Genomic DNA, 16,360 nt, shown 5'->3' with positions numbered 1-16,360 from the left:
TTAATGTCTTTTCCCATGAATTCATGTCCTTCTTCCATGGATTTTTGCATCTTTCCATGGATTATTGTGTCCTCCCATAAGTTCATGTCCCCTTTCGTGGATTCTTGTGTTATCCCATGGATTCCTGTGCCTTGCATGGATTAATGTCCCATCCCATGGATTCATGAGTCCTTCCACGGATTAATGTCTCATCCCATAGATTAATGTGTCCTTCCATGGATTCCTGTCTCCTCCTGGGAGCAGGACACCCCAATGTGCTCCTTTTGCCCTCAGAGTGGGTTTGCACAGCATTAATTAGGCAGTGCATTGTATCTGAAATTAATTACACTGCTAATTAATAGTTTCTGCTATTCACATTAATTCCCATTAATTTTCAGGCCAAATCCTGCAGGTGCTTTTGCTAATCCCATCTCTCATCCAGCAGGAAATCGTTGGAATGGGGACAAAAATCCCACAGTGGCTCCCTTGGGGGGCTCCATTCCCACCCATTCCCTGCTGGGATAGTGGATGCCAGAGTGGATCCTTCCATTTTCCTGCTAATTAGTCACCTTAATCTTGAAGTTTAATTAATTTATTTTATGCTTAATTAATTTGGAGACACCATAAATGGGATTTTTGCTCAGCTGGGAGTGGAGCTGCTCCCGTGAGGGATGAGGTGGTGACAAGGGGATGGAATGAAGGTCTGGGAATCCCTGGGAAGCTGAGTGATTGTCTCCTGTTGGGACAGGTGGGAAGCATCCTGTTCTTCAGGTGCCAGAAGGGATATCTCCTGCAGGGCTCCACCACCAGGACCTGCCTGCCCAACCTGACGTGGAGCGGCGTCCAGCCCGACTGCGTCCGTGAGTCCTGGGAATGCCACGGGGAGCTGGGGCCCTCAGCCAGGCTCTGCAAAAGGAATCCTTGCAGGAAATGTGTTGCATTTTAGGGAGAATTGGGGATTGCAAAAGCAGTTTTTAGTCTGGCACTCAGTTCTGGGCTCAGAGGTGCTTCAGCAGCTTTTGGTTTTGTCTTTTTCCCTTAAAAATGGGGGTGGCCAATCCTGATATTCAGCTCATCAGCTGGAGCCTGGTTCAGCTTTCAGGAACAGAAACCCAGCATGGGAAGCTCTTCCAACTGGGAAAAATCCCTGTGAGCTGTGGTGTAGAACCTCTTCCAGGAGGGTTCCCCTGTTGCTGTCACGGTGTCATTTCTCACCCTCCCCGTGCCCGCCTGGGTGGTTTCTCTCACCTGTTCTCCCTGTCCTCTCCAGCCCACCACTGCAAGCAGCCCGAGACCCCATCCCATGCCAACGTGGGTGCCCTGGACCTGCCCTCCCTGGGCTACACCTTGATCTACTCCTGCCAGAGCGGCTTCTACCTCACCGGGGGCTCCGAGCACCGCACCTGCAAAGCCGACGGCAGCTGGACAGGGAAGCCTCCCATCTGCCTGGGTGAGGGGCTGGCAGCACCAGCTGGGCTCTGACACCCTCCCCAGGCTCTCAGGTTGTGGAGATCCTGGGCCTTGAGGTGCTTCAGAGGTGGTTTTCAACCTGCAGATAAACCCAAGATGCAGTTTTGGAGTCAGAACTCCATGGAAGGAGAGGGGAGGTGTTTTCAGCTGTGATTTTGTTCCCTTAAAAGTTGTGGGATGGCCCAGCCTGATTTTTGCTTGGTGGGAGGGTTTCCATCATTGGTCTCCACTGCAGAATCCCAGAACATGGTTGGAAAAGGCCTTTGCGGTCATCAAGTCCAACCTGTGACCCAACACTCAGGTGCCACCTCCAAAGAGCCACCTGGGGATCTTCTGGGGAGTTTTTGGGTCTAGAAGAATCTGAACAGGACAAAAATTGTTTTTCCCCCTCACATTTTACCTGCCACAGAGTCTTGGATGAGGAACAGATGAGGAACATGTTCTGATCCATTGAAATGAAGCCCTGTAGCTCTCCTGGAGTGTGACCCTGGATACTTTCCTGGAGCAGAGGGAAAGGCAGGACAGGTTGGGGACAGTGGCTGAAAGGCAGAGAGGGACCTGAGGGTGCTGAGGGACAGGAGCTGGCCCATGAGCCAGGTGTGCCCATGATGGATCAGGGATGGACCAGCAGGAGCAGAAGAGGGATTGTCCCCTGTCCTGGGCACTGGTGAGGGACACCCCAAGTGCTGTGTCCAGTTCTGAGACATGGAGAGGTTGGAGAGTGTCCAGGAAAAGGAACAGAGCTGGAAAAGTCGTGATGGAGTTGAGGGGGCTTAGCCTGGAGAAAAGGAGGCTCAGGGGGGACCTTGTGGCTCTGCACAGCTCCTGACAGGAGGGGGCAGCCCCAGGTTGGGCTCTGCTCCCAGGGAGCAGGGACAGGAGGAGAGGGAATGGCCTCAGGCCGAGCCAGGGCAGTTTGGGGTTGGATTTTAGTGAAAATTTCTGCACAGAAAGGCTGCTCAGACCTTGGCAGGGGCTGCACAGAGAGGTTTGGAGCTCCCAAGGAAAGCCTGGACGTGGCACTCAGAGCTCTGGGCTGGGTGACAAGGTGGGCATCGGGAACAGCCTGGGCTCTGTGACCTTGGGGGGCTTTTCCAGCCTCGGGAATTCTGGGGTGAGCAGTGCCAGACCCCACAATACAATACAATGCAATGCAATGCAATGCAATGCAATGCAATGCAATGCAATGCACTACAATACAATACAATACCATGCCATACAATACAATGCAATACAATGCAATGCAATGCACTACAATACAAGACAATGCAATACAATGCAATGCAATGCACTACAATACAATACCCTGCCATACAATACAATGCAATGCAATGCAATGCAATGCACTACAATACAATACAATACAATACCATACAATGCAATGCACTACAATACAAGACAATACCATACCATACAATACAATGCAATGCAATATCATGCAATGCTGACCAGCTGTGCTTTGTCCCCTGTCCCAGCCGATGTCCGGCCCAGTGGGAGACCCGTGGGCACCGCGCGGGAGCCGCCGCTCGCCAAGGCCTCAGGTGAGGCTCAGGGGGCTCCTCCCCATGGGCACAGCCCTGATACCGCTCAAATCCCCCTCCTGAATGCCCTCCTCTGTATGAAAAATGCCAGTCGCTTGTTTTTAAAATTTTAAAAGTTTAATGGTAATAAAATTTTTATATTACTATAAAAATAGTAATATAATTTGAGTAATAATGATTTGGACAATTTGGATTAGGACAATATGAGACAAAGAGTTATGGACAGTCTGGGTACCCGAAAAAGGACCCACATTAACAGAGGATTAGCCCTTAAAAGCAACAGCCTGTTGCATATTCATACACCTCATACATGATGCATAAATTTCATTCAAACACAGGAATCTGTCTGGTCAGTGCTTACTTCTTCCTCTAAATCCTAACAGCACCTTGGAGGCAGGAAGAAGTTTGTTTCTTCTGATAAGAGGAATAAATTCTGTTTCTCTGAAAGATTCAGGTGTCCTGTGGCTGCTATCTCAGTGCGAGTCCTTTCTTTAAAAAAAAAGCATCCTACATAGCATAGTTTCTATTTTAACTTTTTTTATAACCTAAAACTATATTTAACACAGTACTTAAGAGAATTAATACACCATCACTTTCTAACACAACACATATAATATTCATTTTAATATTTGCGAAAAGCCAACCATAAAATACATGCGTTTTTCACACTCTGGAAACTGCCACATGTCCCATCCTATTCTCTGGAGAAAAAACAGGATCCTTACAGGAGCTGGACATCAAGATCCATATCTCTCCCCACAGCATTCCAGCCCTTCCTGTACATTTATCCTTTTTTGTTTTAAGTTTTCCTAATAAGTTTATTTGAACTTTTCCTAATAAATTATTTTGGGGCTGGTTTGTTTTTTAAACTATCCTTGTGTTTTTGGTCACAACAGCCAAGTTAAAGTTACTGGTTTTGGCTTTGTCCCTCATGGTGATGGCTCAGAGCAGGTGGGATTTAAGATACTTAAAATACAAAATATTTTTAAATATTAAATTTTTAAAACAATCTAATTATTATCAGTGAATTCAAAGAAAGCAGAAATCCTGCTCTGTTTTATTTTTTCTCCCTGAAAAAATGGAAATGCTGCTGGGTATTTTTTTTTCGCATCTCCCACTGCTGTGATTCCAGTGCCTCCAGATGTGTTTGCAAGGAATTCCCTGTGGAAAGGCTCCTACGAGTACATGGGGAAGAAGCAGCCAGCCATGCTCTCTGTCACCAGCTTTGACCCTGCCACCAGCAAGGTCAACGCCACCTTGATCGACCACAGCGGGGTGGAGCTCCAGGTGTCAGGTGAGGGACAGACAATGTGACCTTTGGGAGGGGGTGGCATTGGCACTGCCAGGGCAGTTCCCTGTGTGGGAACTCAGCACATCCCTCTGGGTGTCCAAAGTTGCCAAGGACTCTGCCTGGGGGCTCGGAGACCCTGGCACACAGCCCAGAACACCTGGGGATTTGACTTTGACCCCTGGAGCAAGTTACCAGCTTTGTATGAGGACCTGAAAGTCACAGAGGTTTGAATGGTGTAATAATAAAATAATCACAGGGTGAAAATGTAGATTTTAGGATTTTTGTTATGGGGACAAGATGGAGGAATCAGGGCTTGTCCAGCCTTTCTTCTTCTTCTTGTTCTCCATTTTCTGCAGTGATGTTGGCACTTTGGGATTGGTTTAGAGTAGAAGTGCACTGTTTAACATAGGTGATAGGTATTGGGAATTAAGTGTAAATATGTTATACGTAGTTTGTAGTATAAAAGGACAACACAGAGTGCCTGTGGCTGCCCTGCTGAGCAGATCTCGGCTGGGCAGAAAGAAAATTTTATAGGTAAGAATTAATAAACAACCTCAAGATCGAAAAGTGAAGAGTCCAGACTCGTTCTTCAGTTGCATGGGCCGAAGCAGAGACATCCTGCACATCTTGGGGCAGCAATTAACAACCAAAACCCCAGAGCACAGCTGGGATGTTGTGATAAAAGCCAATTCTTGATTGGATAGGTTATATTCTATAGGATTATGAAAGGTTATATTATATATAATACTATAAAATATAACCTATATATATTTTATAGTATTATCAGTACTGTGTCAAATCTTACTGGTGGACAATACATTCATGCTTAATTTATGGGTCATTACAAGGTATTTTGCATATTTGTCAAACTTCTGTATTTTTAGTTAGTTTACATATTTTTTCTACTGATTCTCATGAGACAGCTTTTATTCTTTATACTGCTGCAATTATTTTTCACTCTAGGAATAGATTTTTGTGTTAATGAATCTTTCATACCAAGATTGTTTTCTCATGGGAACTTGCAGCTATTAATTTAGGCCTGATTTTATGAGGCCTTTCTTTTATAATTTCTCTTCCTGTCTGCATCACTGGGACACCTCTAGGGCTGTGTCCAGTTCTGGTCACTGATGGCCAGAGAGACATTGAGGGGCTGGAGTGTGTCCAGAGAAGGGAATGGAGCTGGAAAAGGGTTTGGAGAATTCCTGATGGGGCTCAGGGGGCTCCCCACAACTCCCTGACAGGAGAGGGGTCAGGCTCTGCTCCCAGGATGAAACAGCCTCAATCTGTGCCAGGTTGGATTTTAGGGAATATTTCTCCATGGAAACACCTTGAAGCTGCCCAGGGATGTTTGGAGTGCCCATCCCTAGAGGTGTCCAAGGTAGGACTTGGAGCTTTTGGGTAAAAACCATGAAATTATGTGAGCTGGACTTTGATGATCCTTGGGGGTCCCTTCCAGCTCATGATTCCGTGAGTGCTCCATGTCCCTGCCCTCCTGAATATCAATTAAATATTCAGTTGAGTCCTTTCCCATGTGGAAAATACCTTCAGTATCCTGGGCTGTGTTTCCCACCACCAACTCAAATCCTGACGTGGTTTCTCTGCTCTCCCACTCAATTATTTCAAACCAGAGCTGACAAAATCCCTTTTTTTTTCAGGGATTTACAAGAAGGAAGACGTGCACCTGCTGCTCCAGGTGTACCAGATCATGGGGCCACTGGAGATCTTTGCCAACAAGTTCAGGAATGACAAATGGGCCCTGGATGGACATGTGAGTGAACAAAACCCACCCTCCCATGGCTGTCCCAGCCTGGATTTCCCTTCCCTGGAGCTGAGGGATAATTCCCAGAGCTGGGAGGGGACATGTGGCACTTTTCCAGCAGGTGATAGTTCCTCCTGCAGCTGGGGGTTGGTTTTATTGCCCTGGGGTTTGGAATCCATCATCTCCCAGATAATGCTGGAGGAGAAACCAACACGATTTGTTTCCTGTGGGTGTTTTACATCTGCTCAACATCTTGCTGGAAAAGCTGATTTTCCCTACTCCTCACCCTTTACCTGTGTCTGGGAGTTTCCCAAACCCTTTAGGGTTCCAATGGAGCTTGGAAAAAATGTGGATCCAACTGACCCATGGCCACTTTTCTCCCTCGCCCTCTGGAATCAGCAATGTCCTCTCCAGTTTATCACAAACAAGATTTTTTAGCTTCCCTTCCTTTGAGAATGGAGAATTTTCAGCTGTTGGGTGGTGAAACTTCTTTAAAAATGCCAGAATCTTCTGGGGAATTGCATCAAATTAATGCACTTGGAAGGGGCTGGGATGAACTGGGTGTTAAATCCAGGGGAAAATTGGATAAACCCATTGATTTCCACTCTCCACAGGTCTCGTCGGAGTCCTCGAGCGGCACCTTCGTGTACCAGGGCTTTGTGCGTGGCAAAGGCTTCGGGCAGTTTGGCCTCCAGAGACTCGGTAAAATTCCTTGGATTTGCACTTTTCCCCTTGATTCCAGAAGCTCCATTTTGGCCTGGTTGGGGGTTTCCAGGCAGGGAATTTTTCTCCAATCCCTCACTTGAATTTTCGGCGCTTTTCGAGTTCTGCTGAACTTGGTGTGAGGTTTGTGGGAGACAAATAGCACAAAACAAACAGCACAAAACAAACATCACAAGGATAAAATTTATAATTTGGGAATAAAATGAGGAATAACCAGGCTGCTGTCCAAAGCAGGGAGAGTTTGGAAGCACAAACAACACTTGGATGTTTTTTTTTACCAAATTCCCAGATCCCTGCCAAGCCCAAATCCCGTTCTCACCACAGCAAGTGTCTCCATCAGAAATCACAGAGGCTCTTGGGAGCTTAAACCCCCCAAAGTTTAAGCTCCTAAATACCACTTAAAGCATAGTTTGAGCTCTTTAATCCCTCAGGATTGCTGGAATCTCATCACCTTTATGGATGCACGTTTTTGCAGCATTTCAGAGTCTCCTCAAAGCCCAACTTCATGCATCCACGTTGGACTTTTTTGGCAAAATAAATCAATTTATATCTCTCTTTAATTGCAGATGTAAATAAATTATGAGACCTAATAGGCTGGATCTCCATCCTTGCACATCCATTTTTAAATTCCATTTTCCAGCACCACTTCACTCATTTTGCTGCTGGTGCCACCTGTACTTTGAGCCAAGGCCTTTTCCCCCAGCAGGGGTTTGGAAATGTGGGAAATGTGAAAGGAAAATGAAGGAAATGTGTTCCTTTCTGCTGTGTTGCAGACATGAGCATGATGGAAAATGATCCTGAATCCATAGGCCACCACTTTGCATCCAACAGCAGCTCCGTGGCAGCCGCCATCCTTGTGCCTTTCATCGCCCTGATTATTGCAGGGTTTGTGCTTTATCTCTACAAACACAGGTGGGTTTGGGGCAAGAATCCCAAAAGCTGAAAGAAATTCAGGGATTTGAGAGAAATATCAGTGAGCTGGGCTTAAAATCCCCTCCTTTAAGGCTGGTTTAATTCAGGAGGCGGGACAAAAACAGAAGGTTTGGAAGGTTATTGCAGGGTTTGTGCTTTATCTCTGCAAACATGCTTTTGGGGGAAGAATTCCAAAAGGTGAAAGAAATTTAGGAATTTGAGAGATGTATCTGTGAGCTGGGCTTAAAATTCCCACCTTTAGAAATGGTTTAATTCAGGAGATGGGACAGCAACAAAGAGGGTTTGGGAGATTGGGAGAGTAATTCCAAAAGGTGAAAGAAATTCAGGGATTTGAGAGGAGTATCAGTGAGCTGGGCTTCGAATCCCCCTTTTAGGGCTGGTTTAATTCAGGAGGTGGGAAAAATAAAGCATTTCTTTGGATTTGGGATTTGGGAGAGGAGAGCAATGGTTTTTCTGGCCATTAATGGGATTTGTGGCCACATTTAGGAGGATAAAAAGCAAATTCCCCCCTCCCCATGGCTTTGAATGTGGTGTAAATTCAGTTTTGTCCTGATCAATGCTGCAAACCCCTGGATGGATTTTCCTACCCCATCCCCACGGGTTTCCCTTGTCAGTGCCCTCCCTCAGGGCTGTCACTTTGATTTCTTAATATTTTCTAAGCCTTCTGAGTTTACATTCTTGTAACAAACTTTCTCACACACTTTCTCTAAATAACTCATTGTTTTGCATTCTTTTATGGAGGAGGAGAAATTTGCTGGACTGTTGGTTTGTCCAGCGTCATCGGAGAGGTGGCACTCTCACCCTCCAACCCGCTGTCACTTTTGGAAATCTATAAATTTCAGAGTCAGAAGATAAATTTCCCTTTTTTCACCTTGAAAGCAGCACTGTGTGTGCATTGTGTGTTCCGTGTCCTGTAGTGACATCACCTGTGTGGGTTTTGTCCCCGATGCCACAGGAGGAGACCCAAAGTCCCGTTCAACGGCTACGCCGGCCACGAGAACACCAACGTGAGGGGCACCTTTGAGAACCCCATGTACGACAGGAACCTGCAGCCCTCAGACATCATGGCAGGCGAGGCCGAGTTCACAGTGAGCACGGTGTGCACGGCCGTATAGCGCCGTCCCCGCGCGGTGAGTGGGACACGGCCACCCCGCGGCCACCAGCGGGCCCTGGGGGCTGTGGGGCCATGGGATGAGGGGACGTGGAAGGGGTTGGGGGCATGGAGTGTGTGGGGAGGTGGAAGGGTTTCCACGGGATCATGGAATGTGGGGATTTGGAAGGGTTTGGGGTCATGGAGTGTGGGGATTTGGAAGGGTTCTCATGGGATCATGGAGTGCAGGGAGTTGGAAGGGTTTTCATGGGATCATGGAACATGGGGAGTTGGAAGGGTTCTTATGGGAATCTTCATGGGATCATGGAATGCATGGAGTTGGAAGGGTTTTCATGGGATCATGGAGTGCAGGGAGTTGGAAGGGTTCTCTTGGGATCATGGAATGTGTGGGGAGGTGGAAGGGTTCTGATGGGATCATGGAATGTGGGGAGTTAAAAGGGTTTCCATGGGATTATGGAACATGGGGAGTTGGAAGGGTTCCCATGGGATCATCATGGGATCATAGAATGAGGGGAATTGGAAGGGTTTGGGATCACGGAGTGAGTAGAGTTGGAAGGGCTTGGGGTCATGGAGTGAGTGGGGAGGTGGAAGGGTTCTCTTGGGATCATGGAACATGGGGAGTTGGAAGGATTCTCATGAGATCGTGGAACGTTGGAGAGTTGGAAGGGTTTGGGGTGGTGGAGTGTGTGGGGAGTTGGAAGGGTTCTCATGGGATCATAGAATGTGGGGAGTTGGTTTGGAATCATGGAATGTGTGGAGTTCCATGGGATCATGGATTGTGGGGAGTTGGAAGGGTTTGGGATCATGGAACGTGGAGTTGGAAGGGTTTGGGATCATGGAATGCATGGAGTTGGAAGGGTTTTCATGGGATTGTGGAGTACAGGGAATTGGAAGGGTTCTCTTGGGATCTTGGAGTGTGTGGGGAGGTGGAAGGGTTCTAATGGGATCATGGAGTGTGTGGAGTTGGAAGGGTTCTCATAGGATCGTGGCATGTGGGAAGTTGAAAGGGTTTGGGCTCATGGAACATGGGGAGTTGGAAGGGTTCTCATGGGATCATGGAATGTGTGGGGAGTTGGAAGGGTTTGGGATCATGGAATGTGTGGGGTTGGAAGGGTTCTCATGGGATCATGGAATGCAGGGAATATTCCATCTGGAATGTTCCAATTTTAGGACACCAAAGCCCCTTCCCCAGAATTTCCATGTGCCATGACCAACCCCCTTGCATCCCCAGATTCCCGTGGCCGGTGTCCAGTGTGGATGACGTTCCCACCTCACCATCCATCCATCCCCTCCCCACCTCCCTGCTCCCGCCCCGCCGAGGCCGCGGGGAAGCTGCTGCACCTCCCTGGAATTCCCGAGGGGCTGCTGGATCCACCTCCAACCTCCATCCTGCTGGATCTCCAAGCCAAAGGTTCTGCTCCGGCCCCGCTCCCAGACCTCGGGAAGGCCTGCTGGTGGGAAGGCTTTCCCCAGCCTCCCAAACTTTGGGAAGAGCTTGGGCCACAAAGAGGTTGTGCACAAGGTGCTGGAAATTCTGTGGAAAACACCTGGATGGGACAGGATGAGGATTTGTGTGTCTGGGTTATTTTTTTGGTTGGATTTTCTACCCCAGGGCTTGAGCAGAGGAAGGGTTTTGAAAGTGGAGCTTTCCAAACCTTGGGAAGCTTTTCCCCTCTTCCCTGTGTTTGGTTTTCCTTTGGGCATTCCTGGCTGGATTTATGGATAACACCTGGATGGGACAAGATGAGGATTTGGGGTTTCTGTATTTGGGGTTCTGGGTCATTTCTTGGTTGGATTTTTTTACCCCAGGGCTTGAGCAGAGGAAGGGTTTTCAAATGCAAAACTTGGGAAGCTTTTCCCCTCTTCCCTGTGTTTAATTTTCCTTTGGGCATTCCTGGCTGAATTTATGGATAACACCTGGATGGGACAGGATGAGGATTTGGGGTTTCTGCATTTGGGTCTCTGGGTTATTTCTGTGTTGGATTTTCTACCCCAGGAAGAGTTTTCCAAATGGGACCTTCCCAAAAGTTTCCCTTTTCCCTGTGTTTGATTTTCCTTTGGGCATTCCCAGCTGGGTTTTTCCTGCCCCGTGTTCCCCCTGATTTGAGCTGGGCCCAAATCCCTGATCAGGAATTCACTGCCAGGCAATTCCTGAAGGGACAGCAATATCCAAAGGGACAAAAATCCTCTCTGAAAAGAGCTCAACACTAATTCCCCCAAAAGCTGCACAAATCCTTTGCCCTTTCCAGACTGATCTTCCAAAGGGCAATGCCAGAAGAGTTTTAATTGCCATCCTGAGCTGTTCCCTTTATTTCCCAGGGGCACTGAAGTTTCCTGGGATTTTGTGGGAGCAGGGAAGGCTCTGGATCCTTGTGATCCAAAGTTTGCTTGGAGTCACTTTTTTTAGGATCAGGGGAGGCAGAAGTGCCATTCCCAGGTCACTGAGTCCAGGAGGCTCCGAGGAAAATCAGGATGAACCCTTTGGAATGGGAGTTTCCATCCATGCTCCAGTTCCAGCATGGATCTTCTCCTCCCTGAAGCTTTGCCTGGGATAATCTGGGAATTTTTGTTGGTTTATCCTTGATTTTCTGGGTGTAAATACATCAGTATTTTATTTTTGTTACTCCTGGCTCTCCCACAGGGAGCAGAATTCCCAGCCTGCCAAAAAATGCCACCTGTCCTCCCAAAAATGTCACTTCTCCTAAAAATCCCACCAAGGTGCTCTGATTTCTCCCTGGGAAGTGGGAGCTGGATCCTGAGCCCTGATCCAGCATGGGCAGGGGTCAGGGAAATGTTCCCACATGGATTTAGGGAGGATCCCAGGGTGAAATTCCATGGGCAGATGGATTGGGATGGTGTCGATCCCATTGGGACTCCAAAGGAATATTCCCCTCTTCCCTTGTCCCCCTTCCATCCTCCCAGGGCTGGAACCAGGCTGGGATAATCCCTTGGAATCCTTGGATCCCACCCTGCCTCCCCTGGGCTCTCCTGGCCCATCCCTGATCTTTTCCAAGCTCAATTATCCCTAAAAACCCCATAACCCAACCCAAACCCCTGCCCTGCCATGTCCCAATCCCAATTCCAGGGCCCAAAATTCCAACAATCCCTGGAAGCAGAGCTTGGATCCATCCAGGTTCTTCCCCAAATTCCAGGGAATCCTCCCACACCTGGCTCCCACTCATTCCATGGAAAATCCAGGAGAAATTCATGTCAGGAGTGCAAAATAAATCCAAAATATTTAAAACCACCCAGGCAGGGAGAAGGGGGAGCTTGACTTTAATGGAATTTGCTGCTTTGGATCCATGAATTCCCTACTCCTGCTGTTGCCCAAGGAAGTGGGAAAAGGGGTTTATCCCATTTTTTTGCAAGCTGGCTGAGATCTGCTCCATGCCATTCTCCATCCTTGTGCCCAGAGGACTTGCATATGGTAAAAAAAAAAAAAAATATGGGGAAAAAGGGAAAAAAAATGAAAATAAAAGGGAAAAAAAATGAAGAAAAAAAAAAGGGAAAAAAATGAAGAAAAAAAGGGAAAAAATGAAAAAAAGATAAAAAACCACAAAAAAAGCTCAAATCCCTCTTTTGTACAGAGATATATTTTTATTAATTAAAAGTTTGTACAGCTAAAAAATAAATAAAAAAAAAAACCAAAATGTAATTTTTTTTTCATTATCGTAGGGAAAAACAAGAACAAAAAAAGTAGTGGAAAAAAATCAGCTTTTTTTTGTAAATGTAACAAAGTGTATAAATGGTTTCCATAAAAATGTACATATGGAATCTCTCCATGCCCCTGGCTTGTCTGCAGAATTCCCAGTTAATTTATCTGTCTCTGTATATGAGGCTTTTCCGTGTGTTCCCGGCGTTCCCTGCGGAATTTCAAAGCTATTTTCGATTTTGGACTTCCAAATAATAAAAAATCTCGATTTTTGCATTGCTTTTTCTTAACAGCCCCCTGGTGCTTTTTTTCCTTTTCTTTCTTTTGGGGTTTTTTGGGGTTTTTTTTGTTTTGTTTTTTGGTTTGGGGGTTTTTTTGTTGTTTTGTTTTTTGGTGGGTTTTTTGGTTTGGTTTGGGGTTTTTTGGTTGGTTTTTTGGTTTGGTTTGGGTTTTTTGTGGGGTTTTTTGGTTGGTTTTTTGGTTTGGTTTGGGTTTTTTGGGGGGTTTTTTGGGTTTTCTTGGTTTTTTTGAAAGGGTGTGTGAATTCCAAAAGTTTTATCCCGGAATTTTCAGGATGTGCACACACCATTCATGCAAGGATGGAGTTTCCCGACTTTTCCAGCACATCACGATTTCAGGGAAGGGGAAAATCCGAGCAAATTGGGTGGATTTGCAAGAATGGATTTGGTTTTTCCAGCAGGGTTTATCATCAATATCCCACGGGAAAGGAGAACGGCACCCTTCCCGCTTCCCAACCTCCACATTCCTTTTCAAGGAGCCCCAATTTGCCTTAATGAGGTTTTAATTAACGCCTCCTCTCTCTCCGTGCCCGGTGATTGGCAGGAATTAAGTCGGGATCGAGGAAATTTGGGATCAAAAAGGCCCTGGAGGATCTTTGATGTCCCGCGGCTGCTCCCGTGTGGATTTCATGCTCCCTTGCCTTTTTTTTTTTTTGGCTTTTCAGACTCTTCATCCTTGGATTTATCCTTGGATTTGTCCCCTCCTTGGCTCGGTTTATCCAAAATAAGGGTCAGGGAGGGAGCTGAGGTTTTTTGGGATGGGGTTCCTTGGGGTTTTGGGGCAGCAGAAAGGATCGTGCTGGATTTCCATGGATTCAGGAGGAGGGAAGAGGATCCAAACGCTTTTGGAGCTTCCCAGAGGAGCTGGGGCTGCCCCATCCCTGGAATGTCGGAGCTTGGAGCAGCCTGGGATGGTGGGAGCTGTCCATGGTCATGGAATTTTGGGTGGAATGGGATCATCCTTAAGGTTCCTTCCAACCCAAACCATTCCAGGATTCTCCCTGCTTCCAATTCCCAAAATTTCCCTCTGTATTTGGGGTTTAATCCCCAACCCAGGCTCAGCTTTTTTGGGGGCATTCTTCAGGAGAAAATTCCTCATTTCCCAAGCTTTTCTTTTGCCACCAAGTTCCAGCCCTGGAATCTCCTCCAGAACAGGGATTTGGTGCTTTTCCAAAGCTTTCCCAACCCCTCTAGAAGGAAAGATCCCAAAAATCTCCCCTGGCTCCTCCAGCAGCTGCTGATTGAGGGAGAGACCAGCAGGGAAAATGGGAGAGCTGGAGCTTCCACTGGGAATATTTTGGGGGAAAAAACAGGGAGAGACTAGCAGAGAAACTGGAAGGAGCTGGAGCTGCCACTTGGGAATATTTGGGGGAGAAAAACCAGGGAAAGACCAGCAAAACATCCACCAGGAAAAAAAAATCCATGGAGAAAGAAGCAGGACAGGAGCTGGAGCATCCCCTGGGCATTTTTTGGGAGGAATATAACTGGGAGAACTGGAAGGAGCTGGAGCATCCACTGGGAATCTTTTGGGGGAAAAAATAGGAAAGGACCATCAGGGAAATTGAGGATTTTTTCAGGAATATCCCATGGGATTCCTCAGCAGGGATTCCTGCCCTGATGGCAAGAGTTGGCTCATCCCAAAATAAAAATCTGGGAGATATTTTTAATTAGGATCTTCTCCTTTGAAAATGAATCCCAATTCCTTCCATCTGCCAGCCTGGAATATTCCAAGCTCCAGTAAAAACAAGTGGGAAACTCCCCGTGAGGAGAGTGAAAGTGCAGGAGGGATGGAAAAGATGGAATCATTGCCTTCTCCCACCTGGAATTTATAAAATAAACTATAAATTAAATATCTCTTTAATTAAATGTCACTTGAAAGATCACCTTAACTCAGCCTGAGGATGGAGGAATAAAGGGGTGTCAGGGATAATAATAATAATAATAATAATAATTCTAAATCCAGGAATTATTGCTCCATTTGCCCTTTCCAGTGGCGATTCCAGCTGATTGTGGAACAAATCCTTGGGAAGCCTTGGGAATCTTTGGCCTCTCTCCCATTAAAGGGTGATTAAATTCAGATAAAATCCCCTTCCAAAGTGGAGGGGCGTGGTTGGATCTTCCCAAGGGAATTCAGGGTGAGGGAGGTTAAAAGGGAGATGGCACAGAGGGGAGTTCTGTGCTCCTTTTCCCTTTATTCCCCTTTTTTTACCCCTTTTTTTCCTCTTTTTTCCCCCCTTTTTTTTCTCCTTTTTTTCCCTTCCCCCCCCCCCCTTTTCTTCTCCCCTTCCCCCCTCCCCTTTTTCCCCTTTTTTATTCTCCTTTTTCTCCCTTTTATTTCCCAATTTTTTCCTTTCTCCTTTGCAATTCCCGGGTTTTTCAGCAGGGACAACACGGCTCATCAGCAGAACCGAGCCACTGGGATTGTAACTATTGATTTTTCCCTGTTTTCACCACTTCTCAGTGCCTGGAAAACATCACTGGAGCCAACACTGGGCACTTTGGGACAGCTTTGGGATTGCAGGCGCTGTCCCAGAGCGTTCCTTTGGAAATCTGCCAGGAAATCTGGCAAAAAATGGGAAAAATTGTTTAAAATCTGTTTTTAGGCACAAAAAAAAAAAGAGCTCAGGGTGAGGCTGATGGAGCTGCTTGAACCTGGAGTAACTTTGCCCTGGATGTGGGATCAGATGGGGGGAGCTGCCACAATCAGCAAAATTCCCAATTATTTTTGGGAATTCACACTCTGGAGGGCCAAAACCCTTGGAATTGGACACAAATGGATGCAGGATTCCCAAGCACAACTTGTGGCTGGAATTGTTCAAGGCCAGGATGGAAAAACCTGTCACCCATGGCAGGATGTTCCTTAAAGTCCCTTCCATCCCAAACCCCTCTGGAATTCTCTGCTGCTCCCAAGGAATGATTTTAGGGCAGGACGGTGCTGCCAAGCTGGGCTGGGCTGAGCTCCTTTGGAAAAACCCTTGGAAAACAGATGGGAACAAAACGGTGTTGGCAGCAGAGAGAGGTTTAAGGATATCACATCCCAAATTTTGGCAGCCCAGGGAGGTGACCGGAGCAGGGAAAGCTGCCAGGATTTGAGGACAAAGCAGCGAAAATCACAACAGGAATCTTGGGAATTGGGGCTTTGGGAATTCCTCAGAAGTGCTGGGACTGAACCCCACCCTGCAGCCTCTGCCAATGTCTGGGGGTTAATTAATGCCACAACAAACCCTCATTAAGAGGCTTAATTAATATGATTTCATTTACAGACAGGAGGCAGCTGTTGATGCTTCCCACAGAGGGAGGGTTGTGCCAGGAATTGTCCTGCAGGGATACCTGGGATGGGATCTGGGGTCAGGTTTGGGTGCAGAGGGAGGGGATCCAACATTCCAGCCACATCCCCAAGGGTTTTCCCAGCCCTCATCCCATCAGCAGCATCCCTGTCCGTGGGCTCCATGGCAGGATGGATGTGGGAAGGTTGGATTTGATGATTCTGGAGGTCTTTTCCAACCGTGATAATTCCATGATTCCCATGTTTTCCATCCCTGTTTTCTGCCTGGGTGCCGCCCCTGTGTGTGACACCTCTGTCCCCTCTTGTCACTGCCAGG

The 16,360-nt window shown here is 47.0% G+C and overlaps 1 protein-coding gene across 1 annotated transcript in view; it reads left to right on the top strand.

Moving 5' to 3' along the window:
* The window catches only part of CSMD2 (CUB and Sushi multiple domains 2), a 234,388-nt gene extending 221,837 nt beyond the window's left edge, over positions 1-12,551 (top strand). Inside the window, exons 63-71 of the mRNA XM_059488507.1 lie at positions 728-839; positions 1,250-1,429; positions 2,925-2,990; positions 4,123-4,284; positions 5,937-6,049; positions 6,655-6,742; positions 7,537-7,675; positions 8,652-8,826; positions 10,039-12,551. Coding sequence (XP_059344490.1) covers positions 728-839; positions 1,250-1,429; positions 2,925-2,990; positions 4,123-4,284; positions 5,937-6,049; positions 6,655-6,742; positions 7,537-7,675; positions 8,652-8,811 — 1,020 coding nt within the window. The 3' untranslated portion in view covers positions 8,812-8,826; positions 10,039-12,551. The remainder of the gene's footprint in view (positions 1-727; positions 840-1,249; positions 1,430-2,924; positions 2,991-4,122; positions 4,285-5,936; positions 6,050-6,654; positions 6,743-7,536; positions 7,676-8,651; positions 8,827-10,038) is intronic.
* Positions 12,552-16,360: the final 3,809 nt, after the last annotated feature.

Source organism: Ammospiza nelsoni, chromosome 25 (assembly GCF_027579445.1).
Source record: "Ammospiza nelsoni isolate bAmmNel1 chromosome 25, bAmmNel1.pri, whole genome shotgun sequence".
NCBI lineage: Eukaryota > Metazoa > Chordata > Aves > Passeriformes > Passerellidae > Ammospiza > Ammospiza nelsoni.
Note: the sequence above shows the minus strand (reverse complement) of the source record. Positions and strands in the feature narration are given on the sequence as shown.